The following is a 25,578-nucleotide window of genomic DNA, read 5'->3' on the forward strand; positions in this document are numbered from 1 at the left end:
CTGGGGAGCCAGAGACGACCCGAACTGCCCCTGCGGCTCCAGACAGACTATGACCCACATAGTCAACGACTGCCACCTCTCCAGATTCAAAGGAGGTCTCGAAACCTTACATCAGGCTCAACCTGACGCTGTTGACTGGCTACGGAAGAAGGGCAAACGCTAGAAGAAGAGGTTACACAGACTTCCTGTGCTAAATAGGAATGTATATGGGCTCTAGGTAAGATCGGTGTGGTAAAGTTAATGGTATTTATATACTTTCCTCATTTTTAGGAGCTACTCTCTGCTCTAATCCAGTTTTCTAGTCCTATTCTAAATTCTGACATCATTCAATCACTAATAAATTAAGAATAAATAATAAGTAAAATGTAGCAACTATATCTCTTCAGACCTTGTTTACTGGAATCAAGTATGCACAGCATGAGCTTCAAAACACAGAACCAGAGCTACTTCAAATATTTGAGTATCTTTTAAATGAAATTAAAAGGCAAATGGAACTGTACCATAAAAAATAAGAGAAAATTCATGATGCACTGAATATCACTGAGGTTTCTGATGCTGTTGTAATGACATCAATTTTTCTAAATTCCAGGCATTATCTTAAAAATAAAAAAGTAGTTGTTTTTAGACTTTCACACTGTGACACTATAGGTCCCCTTTCCCTAATTCATATGTTCAAGTCCTAACACTTGATGGCTCAGAATATGACCTGCGTTAGAAATACATATGTATTCAACTAAGCTATGCAAAGGCAATTTTTACTTAAGATAATCCAAGTTAAAGGTGTTTACTATATTGTTCTTCTGGCAACAGATTTATTTTTTACAAAATGTTTGCCCAGAATTAAGTCTCACAGGAAATTTTGACACCACAGTAGCCCCATCAACAGACAGGAGTTGCCAGCACTTCATCCCTCACCTGTTCTCCCTACTTCTTGTGCAACCCTGACGTTGACAGTTCCCCTTTCCTCCTGCCTTCTTCCCTTCCCTTGAAGTGCTCAGGGTACAAACTTTCAAAAGCTCACTAGCATTCAGCAAAATTTCCCAAGCACAAACAAAATGATTTCACTTTCCTTGAAATGTTATGCTTCCATGAAGTGACACCAATTTCTCTAATAAACTCTGTGCAAACTACTGCTTTGCTACAAGTTTTATGGATGCCCCACGTTAGCCAATGCAAGGGACAAATGGACACCAATTTAAATGATAATCATTTAAGGCAAAAGAAAAATGTTTCTGTCAGTGAAGTCTCCCAATCTAGGTACCCACTGTAATTATTCTAGAATTCTTTAAAGTGGTTATCTGTGGTACTTTTCCCCATACCTAAAGCTTTTGATTCAGTGGGCCTGAGCTAGGGAATGGAATCTTATCAAATTACCTTGGAAATTCTAACATGTAGCCTGGTTTGGGAACCAGTGACTTAGATTACATGATTTCTATAATAAACTTCAACTTAACTTTTAACTTTTCATCTTCTCATATTTACATTCTTTCCAGTAGACTCTTAAGTGCGCCTGCAAATGTACCTATCTACTAAATATATGTTTGTCAATAAAACATATATACATGTGGTCCAGGAGGTGGCGCAGTGGCTAAGGCACTAGACTCTCAAGCATGAGGTCCTGAGTTCGATCCCTGGCAGCACATGTACCAGAGTGATGGCTGGTTCTTTCTCTCCTCCTATCTTTCTCATGAATAAATAAATAAAATCTTAAAAAAAAAAAAATATATATATATATATATATATATATGTTTGTTTCAATACATGCAGAGACTTCTCTGTGCTCACAGAAACCCATACTAGTGACAACTCTTCCCCAAGCCTGCTGCCAAATTCTTGCTCCTGTTCTGTCTTTCTTCCTTCTGTCCATCTACTTGTTTATACTCCCAAAGCACCTGGCTATTGAAAATGTATTAGTAGTTTCCTCTGCTTCCCCCTCCCCTCAACCTGTGTCTACAATAAAAATATTTCCAAGGTGCAGCTCAAGTCCACCTCAGGCCTCATATTTCCTGTTTCAGTAGGCTTCTTTTACAGATGGATCATTGTGAAACTAAAGCACATTTAGCTGGACCTGAAGCTATTCTCTGGTTGTCCACTATTCTGAGAATAAAACCTACAAATCCCAGTGTGGGCACCTGGACCCTACATGAAATAACCATGCCTGACTTGTTAATCTCATCAACTTTTCATCTGCTGTTCCCATTCTCTACCACACTTTCTTTACAAAAATTAAGAACATTTATATATTTTAAAAAGCACATTAATTTAGGGAATTAGTAAAAAAAAATTCACTGAGGAGTGAACCTAGGACTTCATGCCTATCTGACACCACTGAGAATCCTCCCTGAACCAATTTCCTATTTATTTTTTTTGGAGAGCAAAAGAGAGAAGAGGAGACAGGAGAGTTCAAAACTCTACTATCCATGGTACTGTATCAATGCTGTCATGATGGTCCCTTGTGGTGCCAGGTGAGTCACCTGCAGATCCTACTTCTGCCTCCCTTTCTGTACTTTGAATTAACAAAGTTCTCTATTATTTCTGAGTTTGGCTCAAGCTCTGCATACCTGGTTTCTATACATCCTTCAGTCTTGGGCTGTAAGTTTCCAGAGATAGCCTATTTCCCTCTAGTATTTTAGCCTTCCTTCCCATCAGTAATCACAAACAACACTGCCTTGCTCAATTACCTGAGTGTTATCTCTCTTCAATTGAATGCAATCTGGAATCTACATTAAACCCACATTCCACATGGAATCTCACAGTTCAGTAGGGAAGTATGTATACAAATACCAATTACAATTTGATGAGATAAGTGGTAATGACAAAGTGACCAACTTTCAGAGAAAGAGGTTCACAATAAGGGTTCACAAAGGAAGCAATGTCTCTAGAACTAAGGCTCACTGAGGAGTAAGACCCTTCTAAGCTGACAGGTCAGGGTAAGAGGACAAAGGTATCAGAGGGAGTAGAATTCATTTAGTGAATAGCCTGGGCTGAGCCTAAGCTAAAGAACAGATCATAAGCAGCCATAATGTACTTCCAGAAATGATGAACCATGGAAGAGTTTTAAGCGAAGAAGCAACTAATTAAATATGCATTTTAGAGAACTCAAGGATGCTGAAATGACACATAGAGGCAGAGACCCAAACTACATGATTTCCTCAACTATTGAGAAGGAACAAGTGACATATGTCAACAACTCACTGTGTGACAAACTTCCGCTTTTATCTCTTTCAAGGCTCGTTCAGAAAACACGCAACCACAGCACCGGAGGAAGCAAAACCTGGAGAAATAATACAATGTGATGAAAGATTTAAATAATAGGTTAGGGCAGGATAGATAGCATAACAGTTATGCAAAGAGACTCTCATGACTGAGCATCCCAAACTCAATCCCCCGCACCACTGTAAGCCAGAGCATTGAGCAGTGCTATGGTTAAAAAATAATCATAATAAAGAATTATTAACTCTATTACTCATATTATCAATTCATATTTGTTTAATGTACACAAAAGTCAAGAACGATAAAGAAAAAATGGTTAAATTTGATTCCACTGGGCCCTAGTCAGGTGTCGGGCAGCCCCCCTGCTCTGCTCCATTGCTGATGCTGTGGTCTATTTACATGATCATTGTTTTGCCTGAGACCCGCCCTGCCTGCTGGTTAGAACCTTCACAACAGCTGCTATGGAAGCTTTTTACCTTCACGCTCTTTTCTCCACCCCCCTCTCCTAGCCATTTCCTTTTCCCACTTGCCACTTCCAGTTAAAGATATATATAAAGGCATTGTCTCTGATCAATAAAGGCATTGCATTGTGTTCTCGCTCCACCATGAGTTCCTGGTCTCTCTCCCAGGTCACTGAGTAAGCAGCAGCCCAGGTTGGCTCTGGTCGAGTTCTCTCCAATCCAGAGAACACGTGCCTGGAAGAAACACCCGGCAGTCGGGGAGTCCTGAGATTCCCAAACAGACAAGATGGGCCTAGGCCTCGAATAAATTCCTCTCTCCATTGTTACTGGTCATCTCTATCAGGAACAACACAATAGACCCTTCTGTGGGCCCCTATAGGACCTTGCTCTCAATGTGGATCAACCACAGTAGAGACTGTTCCATCCTCCGAAGAGAGAATGGAATACATAATCTATGCTATACCTGAGGAAGATGGGTTCTGAAACTGGGGAAGCTTGGGATGTTCCTACTCATGACCACAGAATGTGAGCTCAGATCTACAGGGATGCAGAAGTCACATAGACTCCTAAGCTGAATATGGGCCCAAGATCACATCAAATCGATGGGGTTTACAGTCAACAATACTGATGCAGCTTTCCCATATTTGGGAGCTACTCTCTTCCCTGATCCAGCTTTCTGGTCCTTTTTCTAGCCATTACATCATCTCCCCAGACAATAACTTGAGTCCATCTGCATATCAGATGTCAGGCCAGAAAAAACAAAACAAAACAAAAACTAATATAGTCATGGGCCCTTTGGAATATAACTAAAATAGGACTACTAACTATCTACAAAACAGAGACCCCCCAAATCTTCATCTGCACTAATGCAGCCTTTAGGTTCATGATTAGTCAACAATTTGTTTGGCTTTATATATTAACTCTTCTTTCAGCCACCAGGTTCCGGATGCTACCATGATGCCAACCAGACTTCCTTGGGCAGATGACCCTACCAATATGTTCCCTACCAATGGAGCCCTGCTTCCCTGGAGCCCCACCCCACTAGGGAAAGAGAGAGACAGGCTAGGAGTGTGGATCAACCTGTCAACGCCCATGTTTAGCAGGGAAGCAATTACAGAAGCCAGACCTTCCACCTTCTGCACCCCATAATGACGCAGGGTCCATACTCCCAGAGGGATAAAGGATAGGAAAGCTATCAGGGGAGGAGATGGGATACAGAGTTCTGCTGGTGGGAGTAACAATAAGCATAGATCACTGTCCCATTCCCACCCCTTGTAATAATTCTTTGAAATAAAATCTCATACAAAAAAAAAAAAAAAAACAGGGGCCAAGTGATGGTGCACCTAGTTGAGTGCACATGCTACAATGCACAAGGACCAGGGTTCAAGCCCCCGGCCCCACCTGCAGAGGGAAAGCTTCACATGTGGTGAAGCAGGTCTGCAGGTGTCTCACTATCTCTCTCCTCCTCTCTCCCCCATTCTCTAGATTTGTCTCTGTCTCTTAATAAAAAAATTTTTTAAAAAATTAAAAAACAAAAAGCAACAAACAAACCAAAGAGAAAAAAAACAGAATAAAAATAAGATGCAATAATAGATAACATAACAGAAAAAATAGGTAAAAGGCTTTATTAGTATGAAGGTCATAAAATAAATAGAATGTCCAAAACATATAAAAGTAATTAACATCAACTATTAATTGAAGAAAAGTATTTCAAACAATGACTGCATACAATCAGGCAGTAATAAAAGAATATCTAGTTGGAAGCAGCTACTGAAAACAGGCAGAGTTATTGGTGGGTAGATATAACACAGCTTAACAATGTAGGACAATCTGACAGCACCAAGCAAAGCATTACTTTTTAGAATTTCTCCTATTAAAAAACAAGTCTCAACATGTGTGAAGACATAAATATATATTGATAAAGTTCTGCTTCATATTATGACTTAGAAAAAAGAAAATTTACTGTACAGCAAACCATAACAAAGGGACTTTTCAAAGTTAACCCAATTAACAAATAATGTGATGATAATATTAACTATTGATTGTCTTTTTGAACCCTAAGACAGCAGGAACCTCACATCTTCACTATAGAGCCCCTACTTCCCCCAGTCCTGGCACCCTTGGATAGGGCTCACTTTCCCGTATGCATCTCCCAATCCAAACCAAATAATATTGCATCTGCCGATCACAACCTAACCAAAGCAACGATTGCCATCTCAACATGCTTCACCTCAGAGTGTATCCAGAGACTTCACGTGTGGAATGACAACCCTTCAGCTTCATTACTCGGGTGAGACCTTTCCTTTTATAGTACACTCTAATTTCATCTCAGGTAGTTCACTTTCTAACAAAGTCCCATAACCTAGACATACACCAGTTTCTGTGAGAGAGAGCGTATGTGCACACGTATCCATAAACTACTGCAAAATATATACCTGAAAGCAGGATTACACTAGAGTTTGCAGTGAGTATACCCCTAACACTTCCTCTCCACTATTCCAAGCTTGGGATCCATGATTGCTCAACAAATTGTTTGGCTTCATATGTTAACTCTCTTTTCAATCACCAGGTTCCAGATGCCACCAGGATGCTGGCTAGGCTTCCCTGGATTGAAGACCCCACCAATGTGTCCTGGAGCTCAGCTTCCCCAGAGACACACCTTACTAGGGAAAGAGAGCGGCAGACTGGGAGTATGGACCGACCAGTCAACGCCCATGTTCAGCGGGGAAGCAATTACAGAAGCCAGACCCTCTACCTTCTGCAACCCTCAACGACCCTGGGTCCATGCTCCCAGAGGGCTAGAGAATGGGAAGGCTATCATGGGAGGGGGTGGGTTATGGGGATTGGGTGGTGGGAATTGTGTGGAGTTGTACCCCTCCTACCTTATGCTTTTGTTCACTAATCCTTTCTTAAATAAAAAATTTTAAAAAAAAAAAAAAAGAAAAAAGAAAATAAGCAAACCACCTGAAAGTTCACCAAAAAAGAACTCGACAAATTATGCACTTATACAGCTATTAGAAATAAGACAGGGAGTCAGGCAGTAGCGCAGTGAGTTACAAAAGCACAAGGACTGGCGTAAGAATCCTGGTTTGAGGCCCCGGCTCCCCACCTGCAGATGAGTCGCTTCACAGACGGTGAAGCAGGTCTGCAGGTGTCTTTCTTCCCCTCTCTGTCCTTCCCTCCTCTCTCCATCCTATCCAACAACAATGATGTTAATAACAATAGAAAAACGGGCAACAAAAGAGAATAAATATAAAAAAGTTTAAAAAGAAATAAGACAAATCTGGGAGCCGGAAAGTGGCACAGTGGGTTAAGCACACATGGCGCAAAGGACAAAGAACAGAAGGATCCCAGTTCAAGCCCCCGGCTCCCCACCTGCAGGAGGTTAGCTTCATAGGTGGTGAAGCAGGTAAGCAGGTCTGCAGGTGTGTATATCTTTCTCTCCCCTATCTTTCTTCCCCTCTCTCCATTTCTCTTTGTCCTGTCCAACAACAATGACAACAATAACGACAACGATAAACAAGGGCAAAAAAGGGGAAAAAAAAAGACAAATTTGTATGTAACAGCATAAAAACATAGAGATGTAGGGAAACAGGTCATACATATGATGCCACAATGATGGGGAAAGTACATTTGCAGAGTATAGGAAGCATGTTTTTAAGGTCAGAGAGCTAGACTTGGTACAGACCATTTTAAACACCTAATAACTAAATGACACCACTAGGGGCTAGGATTACAGGTAAGGAAAATTTTCCTTAATATGTTTCTTCTAAAATACCACAGTGGGCATTTATTAAGCACAGTAGGCAATCCAATTTCCTAGAAATAATAGCAGATGTAGAATATGCTAATAAAAATACAGTAACAGGTAGCCAGGTGGTAGCACAGCGGTTAAGCACACATGGCGCAAAGCGCAAGGACCGGCATAAGGATCCTGGTTCGAGCCCCAAGCTCCCCCCTGCACAGGAGTCACTTCACAGGCAGTGGAGCAGGTCTGCAGGTGTCTTTCTCTCCTCCCTCTGGCTTCCCCTCCTCTCTCCATTTCTCTGTCCTATCCAACAATGACAACAACAATAACAACAGCAACAATAAAAACAAGGGCAACAAAAGGGAAAATAAATAAATATAATAAATTTTTTTAATACAGTAACATACTACGCGCATGAGTTATTGTTTATGGATCCCCACCCAACCCCATATTATTTATGTTTGCTATTAGTAATTATACACACATGCACATGCACTTTATTAGTGGGGTTTGGGAAGCAAACCAGAACATCAATCTGACATTTGAGATGCTGGTGATTGAATTTGTGACCTCATGCTTAAGAGGACAACACTTTATCTACTGTGCCACCTCTTGGGATACATTACTACTAGTCATTCAGAATTTTTTAAAAATTATTTTTATTAAAAAAATGCTTAGGAGGGAGAGAGAGGGCATAATGGATATGCAAAAAGACTCCCATGTCTGAGGCTTTGAGGTCTATAAAAATTAACATTCAAAAGTCAGTGGCATTTCTCTATGCAAACACTAAGCTAGAAGAAACTGAAATACAGAAATCAATTCCTTTTACTATAGCAACAAAAACAATAAAGTATCTAGGAGTAAACCTAACCAAAGAAGTGAAAGACTTGTATACTGAAAATTTTGAGTCACTACTCAAAGAAATTGAAAAAGACACAAAGAAGTGGAAAGATATTCCATGTTCATGGGTTGGAAGAATTAACATCATCAAAATGAATATATTACCCAGAACCATCTATAAATTTAATGCTATCCCCATCAAGATCCCAACCATATTTTTTAGGACAGTAGAACAAATGCTACAAATGTTTATCTGGAACCAGAAAAGACCTAGAATTGTCAAAATAATCTTGAGAAAAAAGAACAGAACCGGAGGCATCACATTCCCAGATCTTAAACTATATTATAGGGCCATTGTCATCAAAACTGCTAGGTACTGGAACATGAATATACACACTGACCAGTGGAATAGAATTGAGAGCCCAGAAATGAGCCCCCACACCTATGGACATCTAATCTTTGACAAACGGGCCCAGACTATTCAATAGGGAAAGCAGAGTCTCTTCAACAAATGGTGTTGGAAGCAATGGGTTGAAACATGCAGAAGAATGAAACTGAGTCACTGTATTTCACCAAATACAAAAGTAAATTCCAAGTGGATCAAGGACTTGGATGTTAGACCACAAACTATCTCATACTTAGAGAAAAATATTGGCAGAACTCTTTTCCACATAAATTTTAAAGACATTTTCAATGAAACGAATCCAATGACAAAGAAGACTAAGGCAAGTATAAACCTATGGGACTACATCAAATTAAAAAGCTTCTGCACAGCAAAAGAAACCACTACCCAAACCAAGAGACCCCTCACAGAATGGGAGGAGATCTTTACATGCCATACATCAGATAAGAGTTTAATAACCAACATATATAAAGAGTTTGCCAGACTCAACAACAAGACAACAAATAACCCCATCCAAAAATGGGGGGAGGACCTGGACAGAATATTCACCACAGAAGAGATCCAAAAGGCCAAGAAACACATGAAAAAATGCTCCAAGTCTCTGACTGTCAGAGAAATGCAAATAAAGACAACAATGAGATATCACTTCACTCCTGTGAGAATGTCATACATCAGAAAAGGTAACAGCAGCAAATGCTGGAGAGGGTGTGGGGTCAAAGGAACCCTCCTGCACTGCTGGTGGGAATGTCAATTGGTCCAACCTCTGTGGAGAACAGTCTGGAGAACTCTCAGAAGGCTAGAAATGGACCTACCCTATGACCCTGCAATTCCTCTCCTGGGGATATATCCTAAGGAACTCAACACATCCACCCAAAAAAATCTGTGTACACATATGTTCTTGGCAGCACAGTTTGTAATAGCCAAAACCTGGAAGCAACCCAGGTGTCCAACAACAGATGAGTGGCTGAGCAAGTTGTGGTATATATACACAATGGAATACTACTCAGCTGTAAAAAATGGTGACTTCACCGTTTTCAGCCGATCTTGGATGGACCTTGAAAAAATTATGTTGAGTGAAATAAGTCAGAAACAGAAGGATGAATATGGGATGATCTCACTCTCAGGCAGAAGTTGAAAAACAAGATCAGAAAAGAAAGCACAAGTAGAACCTGAAATGGAATTGGCATATTGCACCAAAGTAAAAGACTCTGGGGTGGGTGGGTGGGGAGAATACAGGTCCATGAAGGATGATAAATGACATAGTGGGGGTTGTATTGTTAAATGGGAAACTGGGGAATGTTATGCATGTACAAACTATTGTATTTACTGTTGAATGTAAAACATTAATTCCCCAATAAAGAAATAAATTAAAGTAAAAAAAAGAAAAAAATTATTTTTATTAAACAAATGCTTAGGAGGGAGAGAGAGGGCATAATGGATATGCAAAAAGACTCCCATGTCTGAGGCTTTGAGGTCCCTGTTTCAATCCCCCACACCACCATTCACCAAAGCTGAGCAGTACTCTGGTAAATAAACAAAAACCCAAATGTTGTTTTTTTTAACTAGACTAGTAAGTTTTTTTTTAACTTTTCTGTATATATAACTTTTTATTATAAACTTTGTATAAGTAGTAAACTATAATCAATTTCCTAGTGTATAGTAAGCTCTATTAATAGCAGAAGACAAAAGTCAAAACAGGCAAAGTTCAACTAAGTGAGAAGAGAAAATAGAAGAGATTTATAATAAGCAAATGAAAACAAAACAAAACAAACAAAAAAAACACATATGCACACTAGTGAAGCCACAATCAGAGCAATAGTCTAAGATAATCCAGGTTTTAAAAGCCAGAGTTCAGTTATTATGAAGTTCTTCTTTTTGCAGAAAACTGTTGGTTTTCCTTTTTTATTTTATTAGTGATTTAATAATGATTAAAAAGATTATAAGATAACAGGAGTAAAATTCCAGACAGCTCCCACCACCAGAGATCCATGTCCCATCTCCTTCACTGGAAGATTATCTATTTTTTTTTTTATCCCTATCTGGAAGTGAGGACCAAAATTTTCTGTGCGGTACAGAAAGTAGAAAGTCTAACATCTGTGATTGCTTTTCCATTGGACATGGACATTAGCAGGTCAATCCATACCCCCAGCTGTTTCTATCTTTCCCTGGTTTTCTAAGTGAAATGAGAAGTCAGGCATATCATATAATATGTAGTACTATTTACAAGAATTATCCAAAATAGGTAATTTACTGAACTAGAAAGTAGATCGGTGGCTTGTAGAGTCTGGGCTAGAGGGGTGTGAGTGCTTAATGAGTGAGGGCAGAAGTCTCTATGATTACTCCTACAAATACAAATCATCAGTATTACTTAAGGAGACTCTATGCTATCTGCCCCACATCTACTACTGACCTGTGTCGGCCATTCATCTCCAGGCCCACAACTGGGCAGATAAAACGTGCTCGCTGAAGGTCATCATGCTTGTCACCTTTTGTGTTTCCTTTATCCCCTTCCCAGGCAGGATTATCAGAAAGCCTCAGTTCTGTCACATTCTGCAAATAAATAAATTACTTAATTAAATTAAAATCATTTTAATTTAATTAATGGAGTACACAGGCTTGATAACCACTTAAACCAAGAAAAATCATGATTCTAATTCCTTCTCAACCAAACATCTTCCTAGCTACTTAACATTGGCCATCAATTAAAACAGATATAAAATTAAACCATAGAGGGAAAAGACAGTGGCAGATCTGGTTGAGAACACACATTACAGTGCACAAGAATCCATGTTCAAGCCCTGCAATCCCCATCTGTGGGAAGAAGTTTCACAAGCAGTGAAACAATGCTGCAGATGTCTCTCTATCTCCCCTTCCACTATAAACTTCTGTCACTATCCTAAATAAATAAATAAAAATACTTAAAAATGGAAAATAATAAAAAATAAACGATAGGGCTGGGAAGACAGCATGATGGTTACAGAAAAGCAAAAAAAGACTTTCATACCTGAGACTACAAGGTCCCAGATTTAGTCCCCAGCATCACCTTAAGCCAGAACTGAATATTGCTCTGGTAAATAAATGAATAACACTGACCCAACAAGATAAACACAGCCTTAAAGTGAAGGGATGGAAAACTATCATACAGGCTAATGGAACACAAAAAAGGGCAGGAACAGCCATTCTCATCTCTGAAACAATAGATTTTAAATTAAAGTAATAAAAGATAAGCAAGGCCATTACATAATGATTAGAGGATCAATCGGCCAAGAAGACTTAGCAATTATTAACATCTATGCACCCAATGAGGGACCATCTAAATACATCAAACACCTACTGAAAGAACTACAAAGATTCATCAATAGTAATACAATAATAGTAGGAGACTTTAACACCTCACTCTCACACTTAGATCAGCAAAGCAGAGAATCAGCAAAGAAACAAGAGAATTAAATGAAGAGAGGGACAGACTAGACCTCTTGGACATTTTCAGAGTTCTTCACCCAAAAAAACTGGAATACACATTCTTTTCAAATCCACACAACACATACTCAAGGATAGAACACATGTTAGGCTACAAAGACAGCATCACCAAATTCAAGAGCATTGAAATCATCCCAACTTATCTTCTCAGACCACAGTGGAGTAAAGCTAACATTCAACAACAAACAGAAAATTACTTAAAGACACAGAATTTGGAAACTAAACAACATACTGATTAAGAACCACTGGGTTAGAGAGACACTCAAGCAAGAAATTAAAAAGTTCCTGGAAACAAATGAAAATGAAGACTCAAGCTATCAAAATATTTAGGACACTGCTAAAGCAGCATTGAGAGGGCAACTCATAGCCATACAATCACATATTAAAAAACAAGAAAAAGCTCAAATAAACTACCGTACTATACACCTTAAGGACTTAGAGGAAGAGGAACAAAGGAACCCTAAAGCATCCAGAAGGACAGAAATCACTAAAATTAGAGCAGAAATAAACATAGAAAACAAGAGAACCATACAAAAGATCAATGAAGCCAAATGTTGGTTCTTTGAAAAATTAAACAAGATTGACAAACCCCTAGCCAGACTCACTAAAAAAAGGGGAGAACACTCAAATTAATAGAATCGTAAACGACAGAGGAGATATCACAACTGACACCACAGAAATCCAGAAAATCATGTGAAACTACTATGAAGAACTATATGCCACCAAGCTAGAAAATCTGGAAGAATTACTAGAAACTACAAAGAAGAACTACAAGAAGAACTACAAAACCTAAGAACTACAAGAAGAACTACAAGAACTAAGAACTACAAGAAGAATTACAAGAAGAACTACAAAACCTAAATACACCAATCACAGACAAAGAAATCAAAACAGTTATTAAGAATCTCCCCCACAAGAAAAGTCCTGGACCAGATGGCTTCACAAACAAATTCTACAAAACCTTCAGGAAACAGTTAATACCCATACTTACAAAGCTCTTCCAGAAGATCGAAGAAACAGGAACACTCCCTTCCACCTTCTATGAAGCCAACATCACCCTGATACCAAAAGCAGATAGAGACACAGCAAAAAAAGAAAACTACAGACCAATATCTCTGATGAATATAGATGCCAAAGTAGTAAACAAGATCTTGGTCCAACTGGAAACAGCAGTATATCAAAAAGATTGTTCATCACGACCAGGTGGGATTTATCCCAGGAATGCAAGGCTGGTTCAGCGTACGTAAGTCAATCAATGTCATTCACCACATCAATAAAAGCAAAGCCAAAAACCACATGATTATCTCAATAGATGAAAAGAAATCCTTTGACAAATTCCAACACCCATTCATGCTCAAAACCCTACAAAAAATGGGAATAGATGGGAAATTCCTCAAGATAGTGGAATCCATATATAGCAAAACTACAGCCAACGTCATACTCAATGGACAGAGCTGAAAGCATTTCCCCTCAGATCTGGGACTAGACAGGGCTGTCCACTATCACCATTACTCTTCAACATAGTATTGGAAGTTCTTGCCATAGCAATCAGGCAAGAGAAAGAAATCAAAGGAATACAGATTAGAAAGGGAAGAAGTCAAGCTCTCTCTATTTGTAGATGATATGATAGTATACATAAAAAAACCCTAAGGAATCCAGCAGAAAACTACTGGAAGTTATTAGGCAATATAGCAAGGTTTCAGGCTATAAAAATCAACATACGAAAGTCGCTGGCATTTCTTTATGCAAACACTAAATCTGAAGAAGAAGACATTTAGAAATCACTCCCATTCACTGTTGCAGCAAAATCAATAAAATACCTAGGAATAAAGCTGACCAAAGAAGTGAAAGACCTGTATACTGAAAACTATGAGTCACTATTCACGGTAATAGAAAATGATACCAATAAATGGAAAGACATCCCATGCTCATGGATTGGAAGAATAAATACCATCAAAATGAATATTCTCCCCAGAGCCATATACAAATTTAATGTGATACCCATCAAAATTCCACCAAGCTTCTTTAAGAGAATAGAACAAAAACTACAATCATTTATCTGGAACCAGAAAACACCTAGAATTGCCAAAACCATCTTGAGGAAAAGAAACATAAATGGAGGCGTCACACTCCCACATCTCAAACTATATTATAAGGCCATCATCATCAAAACAGCCTGGTACTGGAACAAAAAATGGCACACAGACCAATGGAACAGAATTGAAAGCCCACACATATGTATATCTAATCTTTGATAAGGGGGCCCAAAGTATTAAATGGAGGAAGGAGGCTCTCTTCAATAAGAGAGAAAACTGGGAAAACTGGGTTGAAACATGCAGAAGAATGAAACTGAACCACCTTATCTCACAAGAAACAAAAATCAACTCCAAATGGATCAAGGACCTGGATGTTAGATCAGAAACTATCAAATACTTAAAGAAAAACATTGGTGGAACACTTTCCCATTTAAACCTCAAGGACATTTTTGATGAAACAAACCCAATTGCAAGGAAGATTAAAGCAGAAACAAACCAATGGGACTACATCAAATAGAAAAGCTTCTGCACAGCCAAAAAAACTATCACACAAAGAGACCCCTCACAGAATGGGAGATCTTCACATGTCATACATCAGACAAGAGACTAATAACCAAAATATACAAAGAGCTCAGCAAACTTAGCACCAAAAAAGCAAATAACCCCATCCAAAAGTAGGTAGATGATATGAGCAAAACATTCAACTTCAGAGGAGATCCAAAAGGCTAACAAACACATGAAAAATTGCTCCAGGTCACTGATTGTCAGATAAATGCAAATAAAGACAACTTTGAGATACCACCTCACTCCTGTGAGAATGGCATACATCAAAAAGGACAGCAGCAACAAGTGCTGGAGAGGCTGTGGGGACAGAGGAACCCTTCTGCACTGCTGGAAGGAACATAAATTGGTCCAGCATCTGTGGAGAGCAGTCTGGAGAACTCTCACAAGACTAGACATGGGCCTTCCATATGACCCAGTAATTTCTCTCCTGGGGATATACACCAAGGACTCCATAATGCCCAATCAAAAAGATATGTGTACACCTATGTTCATAGCACAATTCATAATAGCTAAACCCAGGTGCCCAACAACAGATGAGTGGCTGAGAAAGTTGTGGTATATATAAACAATGGAATACTACACAGCTATTAAGAACAATGAACTTACCTTCTCTGACCCATCTTGGATGGAGCTAGAAGGAATTATGTTAAGTGAGCTAAATCAGAAAGATAAAGATGAGTATGGGATGATCCCACTCATAAACAAGTTGAGAAAGAACAGAAAGGAAAACTAAAAGCAGGACTTGACTAAATCAAGTAGGGCTCCAAAGTAAAAACCCTGTGGTGAGGTGGAGGGTGGACATTCGGCTTCCCGGGGCATTGGGGGGGCTGGGTTGGGTGGGTCGGTGGGATGGAACACAGTCTTTTGGCGGTGGGAATGATGTTTATGTACACTCCTATTAAATTGTAGTCATATAAATCACTATTTAATTAATATGCGAGAGGAAAAATTGAATGTCTCAAACTTTTTAAAGCACAGACTGAGTCTTTTTCATACATAGGCTGAGTCTTTGATATGTTGATTCTCTCAAAAGCCTAGACCAGGGAGAACAGAAGCAACTGGTGGCACAGCTATATACAAGATGTTGGGTATTATACAGCAAATCCTAACAAAGGGACTTTTCAAAGTTAACCCAATTACCAAATAATGTGATGATAACAGTAATTATCCATTGTCTTCTTGAACCCTAAGACAGCAGGAACCTCACATTTCCACTATACAGCCTATATTTCCCCCAGTCCTGGAACCTCAGGGTGGGGCGCCCTTTCCTGCATGCTTCTCTCAATTCATATCAAATAATATTGCATCCACCCATCACAACCTAATCACCGCAACAAGTGCCACCTCAGCATGCTTCACCTCAGACTGTGTCCATGTCCAGAGACTTCAGGTGTGGAATGACAACCCTTCAGCTTTATAACTCGGGTGAGACCTTTCCTTTCATAGTATTCTCTAATTCCATTCCAGGTGGTTCACTTCCTAACAAAGTCCCAAAACCTAGATATAGACCAGGTTCCCTAGATAGAGCATATGTTCACACGTATCCATAAACTAGGGCAAAATATATACCTGAAAGCAAAAGTACACAATAGTCTGCAGTGAGTACCCCCCAACACTTCATCTGCACTATTCCAGCCTTTAGGTCCATAATTGTTCAACAATTTGTTTGGCTTTGTATGTTAACTCTCTTTTCAGCCACCAGGTTCCAGACGCCAGCTGGATGCCAACCAGACTTCCTTTGACAGACAACCCAACCAATGTGTACTGGAGCTCCGCTTTCCCAGAGACCCACCCTACTAGGGAAAGAGAGAGGCAGACTGGGAGTATGGACCAACCACTCAATGCCCATGTTCAGTGGGGAAGCAATTACAGAAGCCAGACCTTCCACCTTCTGCATCCCACAATGACCTTGGGTCCATACTCACAAAGGGATAAAGAATGGGAAAGCTATCAGGGGAGGGTATGGGATATAGAGATCTGATGGTGGGAATTGTATGGAGTTGTACCCCTCCTATCCTACGGTTTGGTTAATGTCTCCTTTTTAAAATAAATAAATAAACAAATAACAAAAAAATAAATGAATAACAAACTAATCCATAAAATATGGTAAAAAATACAACTTAAAAGTTCAGTGACAGGTTGGGGATTGTGAAATAGCTCATATGGACAGTGTGCTGCTTTGCCATATGTGAGGCCCAGGTCTGAGCATGACTCCGAACTCATTGAAAGAAGCTTCAGTGCTATGGTCTCTTCCTCTCTCTCTAAGACAAGTAAATTAGTACATTTTTAAAAAGTTCACTGACTAGTAATTTCAATCCTGTAATTATTCTGGTATTTAAGGAAAAGTAACTATGATATGAGAATTTACTCCACTAAAAGAAAGTTTTCTTGGTAATCAGGCAGTAGTGCAGCGGGTTAATTGCACGTGGCATAAAGCACAAGGACCAGTGTAATGATCCATGTTCAAGCCCCTGGCTCCCCACCTGCAGGGGAATCTCTACAGGTGGTGAAGCAGGTCTGCAAGTTTCTATCTTTCTCTCCTCCTCCTCTCCCCATTTCTTTCCTAACAATGATGACATCAATAACAACAACAATAACTTCAACAACAATAAAAAAACAAGGGCAACAAAAGAGAAAATTTAAAAAATTAAGAAATAAAATTAAAATATATATATTAAAAAAAGAAAAGAAAGCTTTCTTTAGTTTTGTCCTGAAAGGAACACTTTTCTGATGAATCCTCTTTAGGGCTCCATATTATTGACCAGCTGATATGACTTAACAGATAAATAAAACAGTAAAATCTGTTTTTTAAAAACATAACAAAAGAAACAAAAAATTTCCCAACATTTTCACATATAGCAGGCACACTGATGATTCTCAACACTCTTTTACACATATTAAACCATAACATATTTTTAAACAGTAATTATGTATGTTTATTTATTTATTTTTACTTTTGCTAGAGGCAGAAATTGAGAGAGAAGGGGGGAGATAGAGAGGCACCTATAGCTATGTTTCATCACTCCTGAAGCTGCTCCCTGCAGGTAGGAACCAGGGGCTTGAACCTGGGTCCTTGTGCATGGTAGCGTGTGCATTTTAATAGGTGTAGCACTGCCCAGCCCCAAACCATAACAGATTTATAATGCATAAAGTATAAATGTAGAAAAATTTGGCTTGACCTTTAATTTGCACAAAACTACACCTCTGTTAGGTGAATGAGTGAGACTGGAAATCCAAACTTTTGAGTTAAGTTTATAATGTAAATTAACTCTATCAAACAAACATTATACCCTGGGACTCTTAGAGCACTTCAAAATCACCTCTTTTACCTTAATGCTTTTAATGTGAGATGCTGCTTTTCCAAGAGCCTTTTCAGAGGATTTATCCAGAAGAAATTCAATGACAGCATCTTTGTTATAAAGTCTGCAATGATAAAAAACAATATAAAAAAGAAAAGAAAGCTTTCTTTAGTTTTGTCCTGAAAGGAACACTTTTCTGATGAATCCTCTTTAGGGCTCCATATTATTGACCAGCTGATATGACTTAATAGATAAATAAAACAGTAAAATCTGTTTTTTAAAAACATAACAAAACAAAAGAAACAAAAAATTTCCCAACATTTTCACATATAGCAGGGATATTCTTCTAGGGAGTTGGGCGGTAGTGTAGTGGGTTAAACGCATATGGCGCGAAGCACAATATAAGTACTCTGGCAACAGTCAAGTTCCAAACAAAGGGAGAAGACTAAATTGAATGCAATCCAGTCATTTACATTTGATAACAGAAATACCCTACATTACAGGAAAAGAAATTCAATCCTGTTTCAAGTATTTGTAAAGCATACAAAAACACAAAGACATGAATTTAAACCAAGGGTTGCAAACTGGCAGTCATAGGGTTAAATATGACCTGGAATTTTTTTTTTAACAGATAAATTAAAAATGTACCCTTTCAATTTGTTTTATAAAAAAACACAAAATCGAAACCACTTGGGCTGATATTCTTGAACTACAACAGTTGGCTAGAACTGAACAGCAGCAACCCTTCAGGCAAAACACAAACTCTCCAGTTTTGCCAATCCTTACTATTACATACAGTGCTCCACACAGCTCTTCCTTGAACTTACGTTTATCATTTAGCTCCCTGAAGTTTCATACCATGGGGGGTGGAGAGAAGAACAGAAAAGTACAGAAGTACAGTTGCAGAAAGAAAATAAACTAGCTTTCATAAATTTAAGCTAAGTGACACTTAAAGAATCAAAATTAGGCATTTACACAAAAGATTCTTCTAGGGAGTTGGGCGGTAGTGTAGTGGGTTAAACGCATATGGCGCGAAGCACAACGACCAACAGAAGGATCCCGGCTCGAGGCCCCCCCCCCCCATCTCCCACCTGCAGGAGGGTCGCTTCAAGTAGTGAAGCAGTTCTGCAGGTGTCTATCTTTCTCTCCCCCCTCTGTCTTCCCCTCCTCTCTCCATTTCTCTCTGTCCTATTCAAAAACGATGACAACAATAATTACAACAATTAAAAAAAAAAGGGCAAGAAAAGGGGATAAATTCTAAAAAATCTTGTCTCCAAGAAATAGGGTGCAGACAGGACAGTTAGGTTCACTTACAAAGCTTCTTGTTTTCTCATGATCCAACTGTGCAATTTCTAGTTAGTCATTCCAGGTTTTAAGTAATTTGTGAGTGTTCAGTTTCTAAATAACTTTTTTTTCTTTGCTACAAATTTAAAAGTCATACTCTGCTCAGTTGTTAATGCTGGGAGCCATATTTAGTTTTATAAGTTTTCCCATCTTCAGTTTTGTTTTGAGAATTATGGCTCATGTATTTTATGTTTGTTATAATATAAAAATAATGTTAATAAATTTCAGTTTGGGGGGCTGGGTAGTGGTACAACAGTTTAAGCAAATACATCACCATGCACAAGGACCCAGGTTCAAGCCCCTGGTCCCACCTGCAGGGTGCAGTAAAGCATGTCTGCAGGTGTCTCTCTTCCTCTCTCCTTCTCTCCCCACCCCCCTTTTTCAACTTCTCTTCTATCAAATAAAATAGAAAAAAAATTTTCAGTTTATTAAGATTTATCTCAATAAATAATGGAATCATACCTTCCCAATTCACAGGCAACTATTGGTCGCCTTAATATTTCTTGACTTAGAGTACAATAATTCCACTGGGCGACTAATTCAGCATTTTTGTCAACCTAAGAAAAGGGGAAAAAAAGTTTTTGATTAATTTTCACCTCTGAAAAACATATGGCCCATAATTCTAGTTATAAAGGTTATCACGTAATACCAAACTATGATATTTTGTGTTCCTTTAATCAAAGATAATGATGATTTATGCTAGGACTTTAAAAGTCACAAGTGCAAGCCTGAGACCCCAGAAGCCTCTGGATAAATCCCAAGTACCACCATATGCCAGAACCAGCTAGTGTATGTGCATTATCTGATAATAAAATACATCTCTGAAAATAAAATTGATCACTGGTAATCAATCCTGCGTCACAAAAAAGCCTCTCTAAACATGATACATACAAAGAAATAGTTTATACCAAATCATCAAATTGTTTATGCAAACTATACATAGATATTAATATCTGTGACAGGAAGTTAGAAAGGTCATACAGAAAAAAAACAAGCAGTACAGGCTAACTCCTAGCAATAGGAAAAGCTCCAGTTTCAGCAGAAATTGAGAACTAATAATTGAGAACTGGAGAAATGTGAGTCTTTTCAAGAAATGGTGTTGGGAAAATTGGGTTGAAATATGAAAAGAAAGAAATAGGGACCACCACATATTATAGTGCAAAAAAGGCAACTCAAAATGGTTTAAAGATTTGGACATTGGACCAGAAAACATCAAATACAGAGAAGAAAATATTGGCAGACACTCCATGATGTTTGTTTCAGAAACAACTTTGATGAATCAAGTCCAACTGTAAAGAAAACAAAATGGGACTACATGAAACTGAGTAGCTGCACAAAAAAAAAGAAACCATCACCAAAACACCCTACTGAATGAGATCTTTCCATGCCATAAATTAAAGTATTAGTAACCAAAATATATAGAGAGCTCATAAAACTCAACAAAAAACAACCCCCTCTTTACCAAAGAGGCTATCCAGATGGCCAACAGACATAAGAAAATACTTTTAAAGTCACTGATTATTAGAAAATGCAAGTAAAGACAACAATGAGCTACCACATTATACCTATAATTCTTCAGAACACTCAAAATTGTCCTACCCTGTGGTCCACCAATTCTTCTCCTAGGGAAAATGAAAACACCAATCCAAAGAAATCTCTGCACACCTATGTTTATAATAATACCATTTGTAATAGTGCAAGCAGGGAAGTAATCCAGATGCCTAACATCAAATGAATGGTTAAGCAAGCTGTGGTATATCTACACAAAGGAATGTATTCAGCTATAAAAAGAAAAAGGAAAAAAAAGGTGATGAAATCTCATTTTCCATATCTTGGATGGAACTTGAAGGAATCATGTTAAAAAAGATAGGCCAAGATGAAAAGGATAAATGCCAGATGACCTTACTTATAGGCGAAAACTAAGGAGCAAAGAAAGGAAAGGAAAGCACAGGGTAAAACCTGGACTAGGCATGGTCTACTGCAGCAAGGGCAAGGACTTAAGGGTAGAGAAGAACCTGAGTGGAGTAATACAGACACAACCCACAATGCTGGAAGAGGACTTAAAATTGGTGGTGTGCACATACCTATCACAGAAAGATTGTAGCAATGTGACAACTGTCTTATAAATCATTATTTCCCTATTAAAATGATAGAAATTTAAAAAATTCTCCTACAGAGAAAAACTAATCAATGGTATAGAAAGGCAAGACAATGGTTATTTATATAGCTGGAAATATTTTTATTTCTTGATCTGGGTGATTATTACATGAGTGTTTTTCCCTTGTGAAAAGTTATTGAGCTGTACAACTGAAGTCTATTGCCTTTTTTGTATAGATATTTTAATAAGTTCATTAAAATTCAAATTAAAGAAAAACAGGGCAAATATGGGAGAAAACAGAAGGGAGAAAAGCAAGGAAAATTTCTCTTAAAGTTAATTTCTGCAGCAATAACTGCTTTAGTAGTCACTGTGTACCAGGCATTACAATTTCTAATGACTTAATACTTTAAGTATCATAAAAATTCTAAAAGCTAATTACTGGGGAAACAACTCAAAGTGAGAGAAAGAGCACAAGGTTTGCATGTCTGAGGCCCCTGGTTTAATCCCCTACACTGCAAGTGCTAGAATGGTGCTTTGGTTCTTCTCTTTCTCTCATGTGAAGCTCTGTCTACCTCACATAAAATAAACAAACAAAAAAAAATCTTAAGAAAAAAGAAAGCCTAAAAATTAGTATTTTTACCTCTGTAGTTGAATAAAATGAGGAACCAAGAGGTTAGGACCCAGGAAGGTTAGCGCTAGCATGATTTTAATCATTGGTCTCTATTATTTAAAACAGTGGTGGGGAATATCCAGCCAGTGAAATCTGGCCACCTGGTCTGGCACTGCAAGGAAATTGCAGGAGAGACTCAAAATTTAATGTGTTAATGTTTAAATTATTAATTTTGTATGGCACACAAATGATGTTATAAATACTCAAATGGCCCTTGGCAGAAAAGCTGTTTCCCAGTCTTGATTTAAAACAATACAAAATGGAAATACAACAAACCTACCACAGTACAGCAACTGTTACTATAATCCCCAAATCCAAGAGCTACACTTTCACAGATTGTTACTTTTATACAAATTCAGACAGGGGCGGAGTGGTTATGCAAATAGACTCTCATGCCTGAGTTTCCAAAGTCCCAGGTTTAATCCCCCACACCACCATAAAACAGAGCTGCAACAATTTGTTTGGCTTTGTATGTTAACTCTCTTTTCAGCCACCAGGTTCCAGATGCCAGCAGGATGCCCGCCAGGCTTCCCTGGACCGAAGACCCCACCAATGTGTCCTGGAGCTCCGCTTCCCCAGAGACCCACCCCACTAGGGAAAGAGAGAGGCAGACTGGGAGTATGGATGGACCAGTCAACGCCCATGTTCAGCGGGGAAGCAATTACAGAAGCCAGACCTTCCACTTTCTACAACCCACGACCCTGGGTCCATGCTCCCAGAGGGATAGAGAGTGGGGGGGGGGGCTACCAGGGGAGGGGGTGGGATATGGAGATTGGGTGGTGGGAATTGTGTGGAGTTGTGCCCCTTCTACCCTATTGTTTTGTTAATTGATCCTTTCTTAAATAAAAAAATAATTAAAAAAAAAAAGAGCTGAATAGTGCTCTGGTAACAAACAAAAAATAAGAAAGAAAGAAAGAAAGAAAGAAAGAAAGAAAGAAAGAAAGATAGATAGATAAAGGAAGGAAGAAGGAAAGAAAGAGTGGGAGGGAGGGGGTAGGAAGGGAGGGTGGGAGAGAGGAAGGGAAGGAAGGAAGGAAGGAAAGAAAGAAGGAAGGAAGGAAATAAATTCAGACAGGAGGCCAGGAGATGATCCAAATCATTCTTTCCTTTTTTCTATTCCTTTCTTTCATGGTTGGAATTTCAAAAAAAAAAAAAAAAGTTGGCTCTAGGCCAACTTTTTCCTCTAGAGAAAAGAGATAATGAGAACAGAGAGACAGGGAGAGAGGGAAAAGAAACCACAGTACTAAGGTTTCTCCCAGTGTGGTGGGGGCTGGGATGGAGGCCCCTTCAAGTGCAAGGTAAGCAGAAACCTCATGTGAGCTATTTTGCTGGCTGGACAAGTTTCTTATTAAACTATTCCTCTTAAGTCCTGAGAACATATGAACCCAATAGAACTGAACACATCTGTATGTTTGATTTTTGACAAAAGGCTTCATGAGTGCTAACTTTATAATTACTTGTTGTCTACTGTGTGGAAGATACACAGCTGGGTTTACAAAATTTAAAACTACAAGATTCTTGTCCATACGTGGAAAAGAGAGTAAACAAATAATGATAAACATAAGATAAAGCAGAAGAGAGTAGTGTGTGACTGGAAATGAGATGTATTTCAATGCAGAAATTGAAATGACATCTGAGTAAATGAGTGAATAAGCACATAACATGAACACTCCATGAAGGTCATTCCAAGTTAAGGAATAAGAATGAAAGAACCGGAGAAAAACAGATGATAAGATGGTAAAAGACACGGGAGTCTAAGCACACTGTCTTGTGGGATTATATTATGAATCTGGTTGGAAGTCACTGGATTATATTTACAGTGCATAAATACAAGAGTGGCATAAGGAATTCATCTTTTATAAAGATTTCTTTAGTAATGAACAGAATATTTGGAGCAATCATGTGTGGAAGGCACAGAACTAGATGCCATATGTACAGGGTGGTAAGGTTGCTTTAAAAAAAACTTGAGCACTTGGGTTATGCAAAAAACTTTCATGCCTGAGGCTCCGAGGTCCCAGACTTAATCCTTGGCAGCACTAGAAACCACAGATGAGCAGTCGGGGGGGAGGGGGGCTGGGGGGGGGGTAGGACACCGGGGCCTGATTAAGGGAATGGTTTTATACCAAGTGTATACAAAGTTCAATAAACAGCAGTCTTTTGTATCACTGTTACCAACGAGAGATAGATGTCAAATACTGGCTCCGCCACTCGCAGGCTTTGCTACTTTCTCCTCTTGAGCTTCAATTTCCACGTCTGACAAGTGAGAATAGTGATAGCACGTACCTATAAGGGCTCTAGTGAGAATCATAAGAGACCCCATATTAAACGGACTATCGGCAGAAAGTAATAGGCACTCAGTGAAAGTCTATTATTAGTATAGTTAATTTTGAGTTTTCCAAATGTGATAAATGAAAGCAGATGCACCCAGTGCTGGCTCCCTTTTCCTCCGTCCCCTTCTCCCAGCGAACGTCCGCCCACTCGCAATCCCCGATTCCCTCCCCCACCCCCAGGTCCAAGTTGCTGACCTTCTCAACCTTCTTTGGCCCCTTCACCAGTTCGTGCCTCTTAGGAATAGTTCCACCGTCGCAACCCATCGCAAGTTGCAGTCAGTCTGCGGGAATTGTCTACAACAGCTACTTCCGGGGTCTCAGACGATAGTGGCAATCACTTCCGTCGCGCCATTATGACGTAACACGCCCGTCTCGCCCCTTTAGGGAGGATCTTTTGTCAAGTCCGGTTGCTATGGAGAGCGTTGCTATGTCCTGGGCGTAGGCCGCTGAAACGCTGGCTGGGCTTAGTTTACTTTGTGGGGTTTAAAAATCTCCCCCACAAGTATGGACCGACCAGTCAACGCCCATGTTCAGCGAGGAAGCAATTACAGAAGCCAGACCTTCTACCTTCTGCAACCCTCAATGACCCTGGGTCCATGCTCCCAGAGGGATAGAGAATGGGAAAGCTATCGGGGGAGGGGGTGGGATATGGAGATTGGGTGGTGGGAATTGTGTGGAGTTGTACCCCTCCTACCCTATGGTTTTGTTAATTAATCCTTTCTTAAATAAAAAATAAAATAAAATAAAAAAAAGAAAAGAAACGTGGAGCTGCCTTGTCATCTTGTCTAAGCACAGACTCTTCTAAGGCCTGAGGGTATCAGACCAATGTTCCTGCTCGAGACATGATGCCTGTGATCTACCAGATCTGTGGGGGGAAGAAACAGAACGAACTCCAGGTTAGCATACTTTAGGCTCCTTGCTGTCCATCTCTCCTGTTCTTACAATCATGGGGAAACTCACCAGGTGTCCTGTTGGAATATATGTATATGTATCTCCCAGAAAAAGAAGTCAGGAAAGAGGAGATGAGATAGGAAGCAGGTGTTGTTGTGTACTTGTCCAAAAAAAAAAAAAAAAAAAAAACTCCCCCACATA

At 39.1% G+C, this 25,578-nt stretch overlaps 1 protein-coding gene across 1 annotated transcript in view; it reads right to left on the reverse strand.

The window, feature by feature from the left end:
- RTF2 (replication termination factor 2) overlaps positions 1 to 24,837 on the reverse strand; it is a 51,388-nt gene extending 26,551 nt beyond the window's left edge. Inside the window, exons 1-5 of the mRNA XM_007532876.3 lie at positions 24,682 to 24,837; positions 19,851 to 19,945; positions 18,075 to 18,168; positions 11,076 to 11,215; positions 3,196 to 3,274 (exon numbers count right to left, since the gene is read on the reverse strand). Of these exons, the coding sequence (XP_007532938.1) occupies positions 3,196 to 3,274; positions 11,076 to 11,215; positions 18,075 to 18,168; positions 19,851 to 19,945; positions 24,682 to 24,750 (477 nt within the window). The 5' untranslated portion in view covers positions 24,751 to 24,837. The remainder of the gene's footprint in view (positions 1 to 3,195; positions 3,275 to 11,075; positions 11,216 to 18,074; positions 18,169 to 19,850; positions 19,946 to 24,681) is intronic.
- Between the last annotated feature and the right edge of the window lie 741 nt (positions 24,838 to 25,578).

Source organism: Erinaceus europaeus, chromosome 1 (genome assembly GCF_950295315.1).
Source record: "Erinaceus europaeus chromosome 1, mEriEur2.1, whole genome shotgun sequence".
Taxonomy (NCBI): Eukaryota; Metazoa; Chordata; class Mammalia; order Eulipotyphla; family Erinaceidae; genus Erinaceus; species Erinaceus europaeus.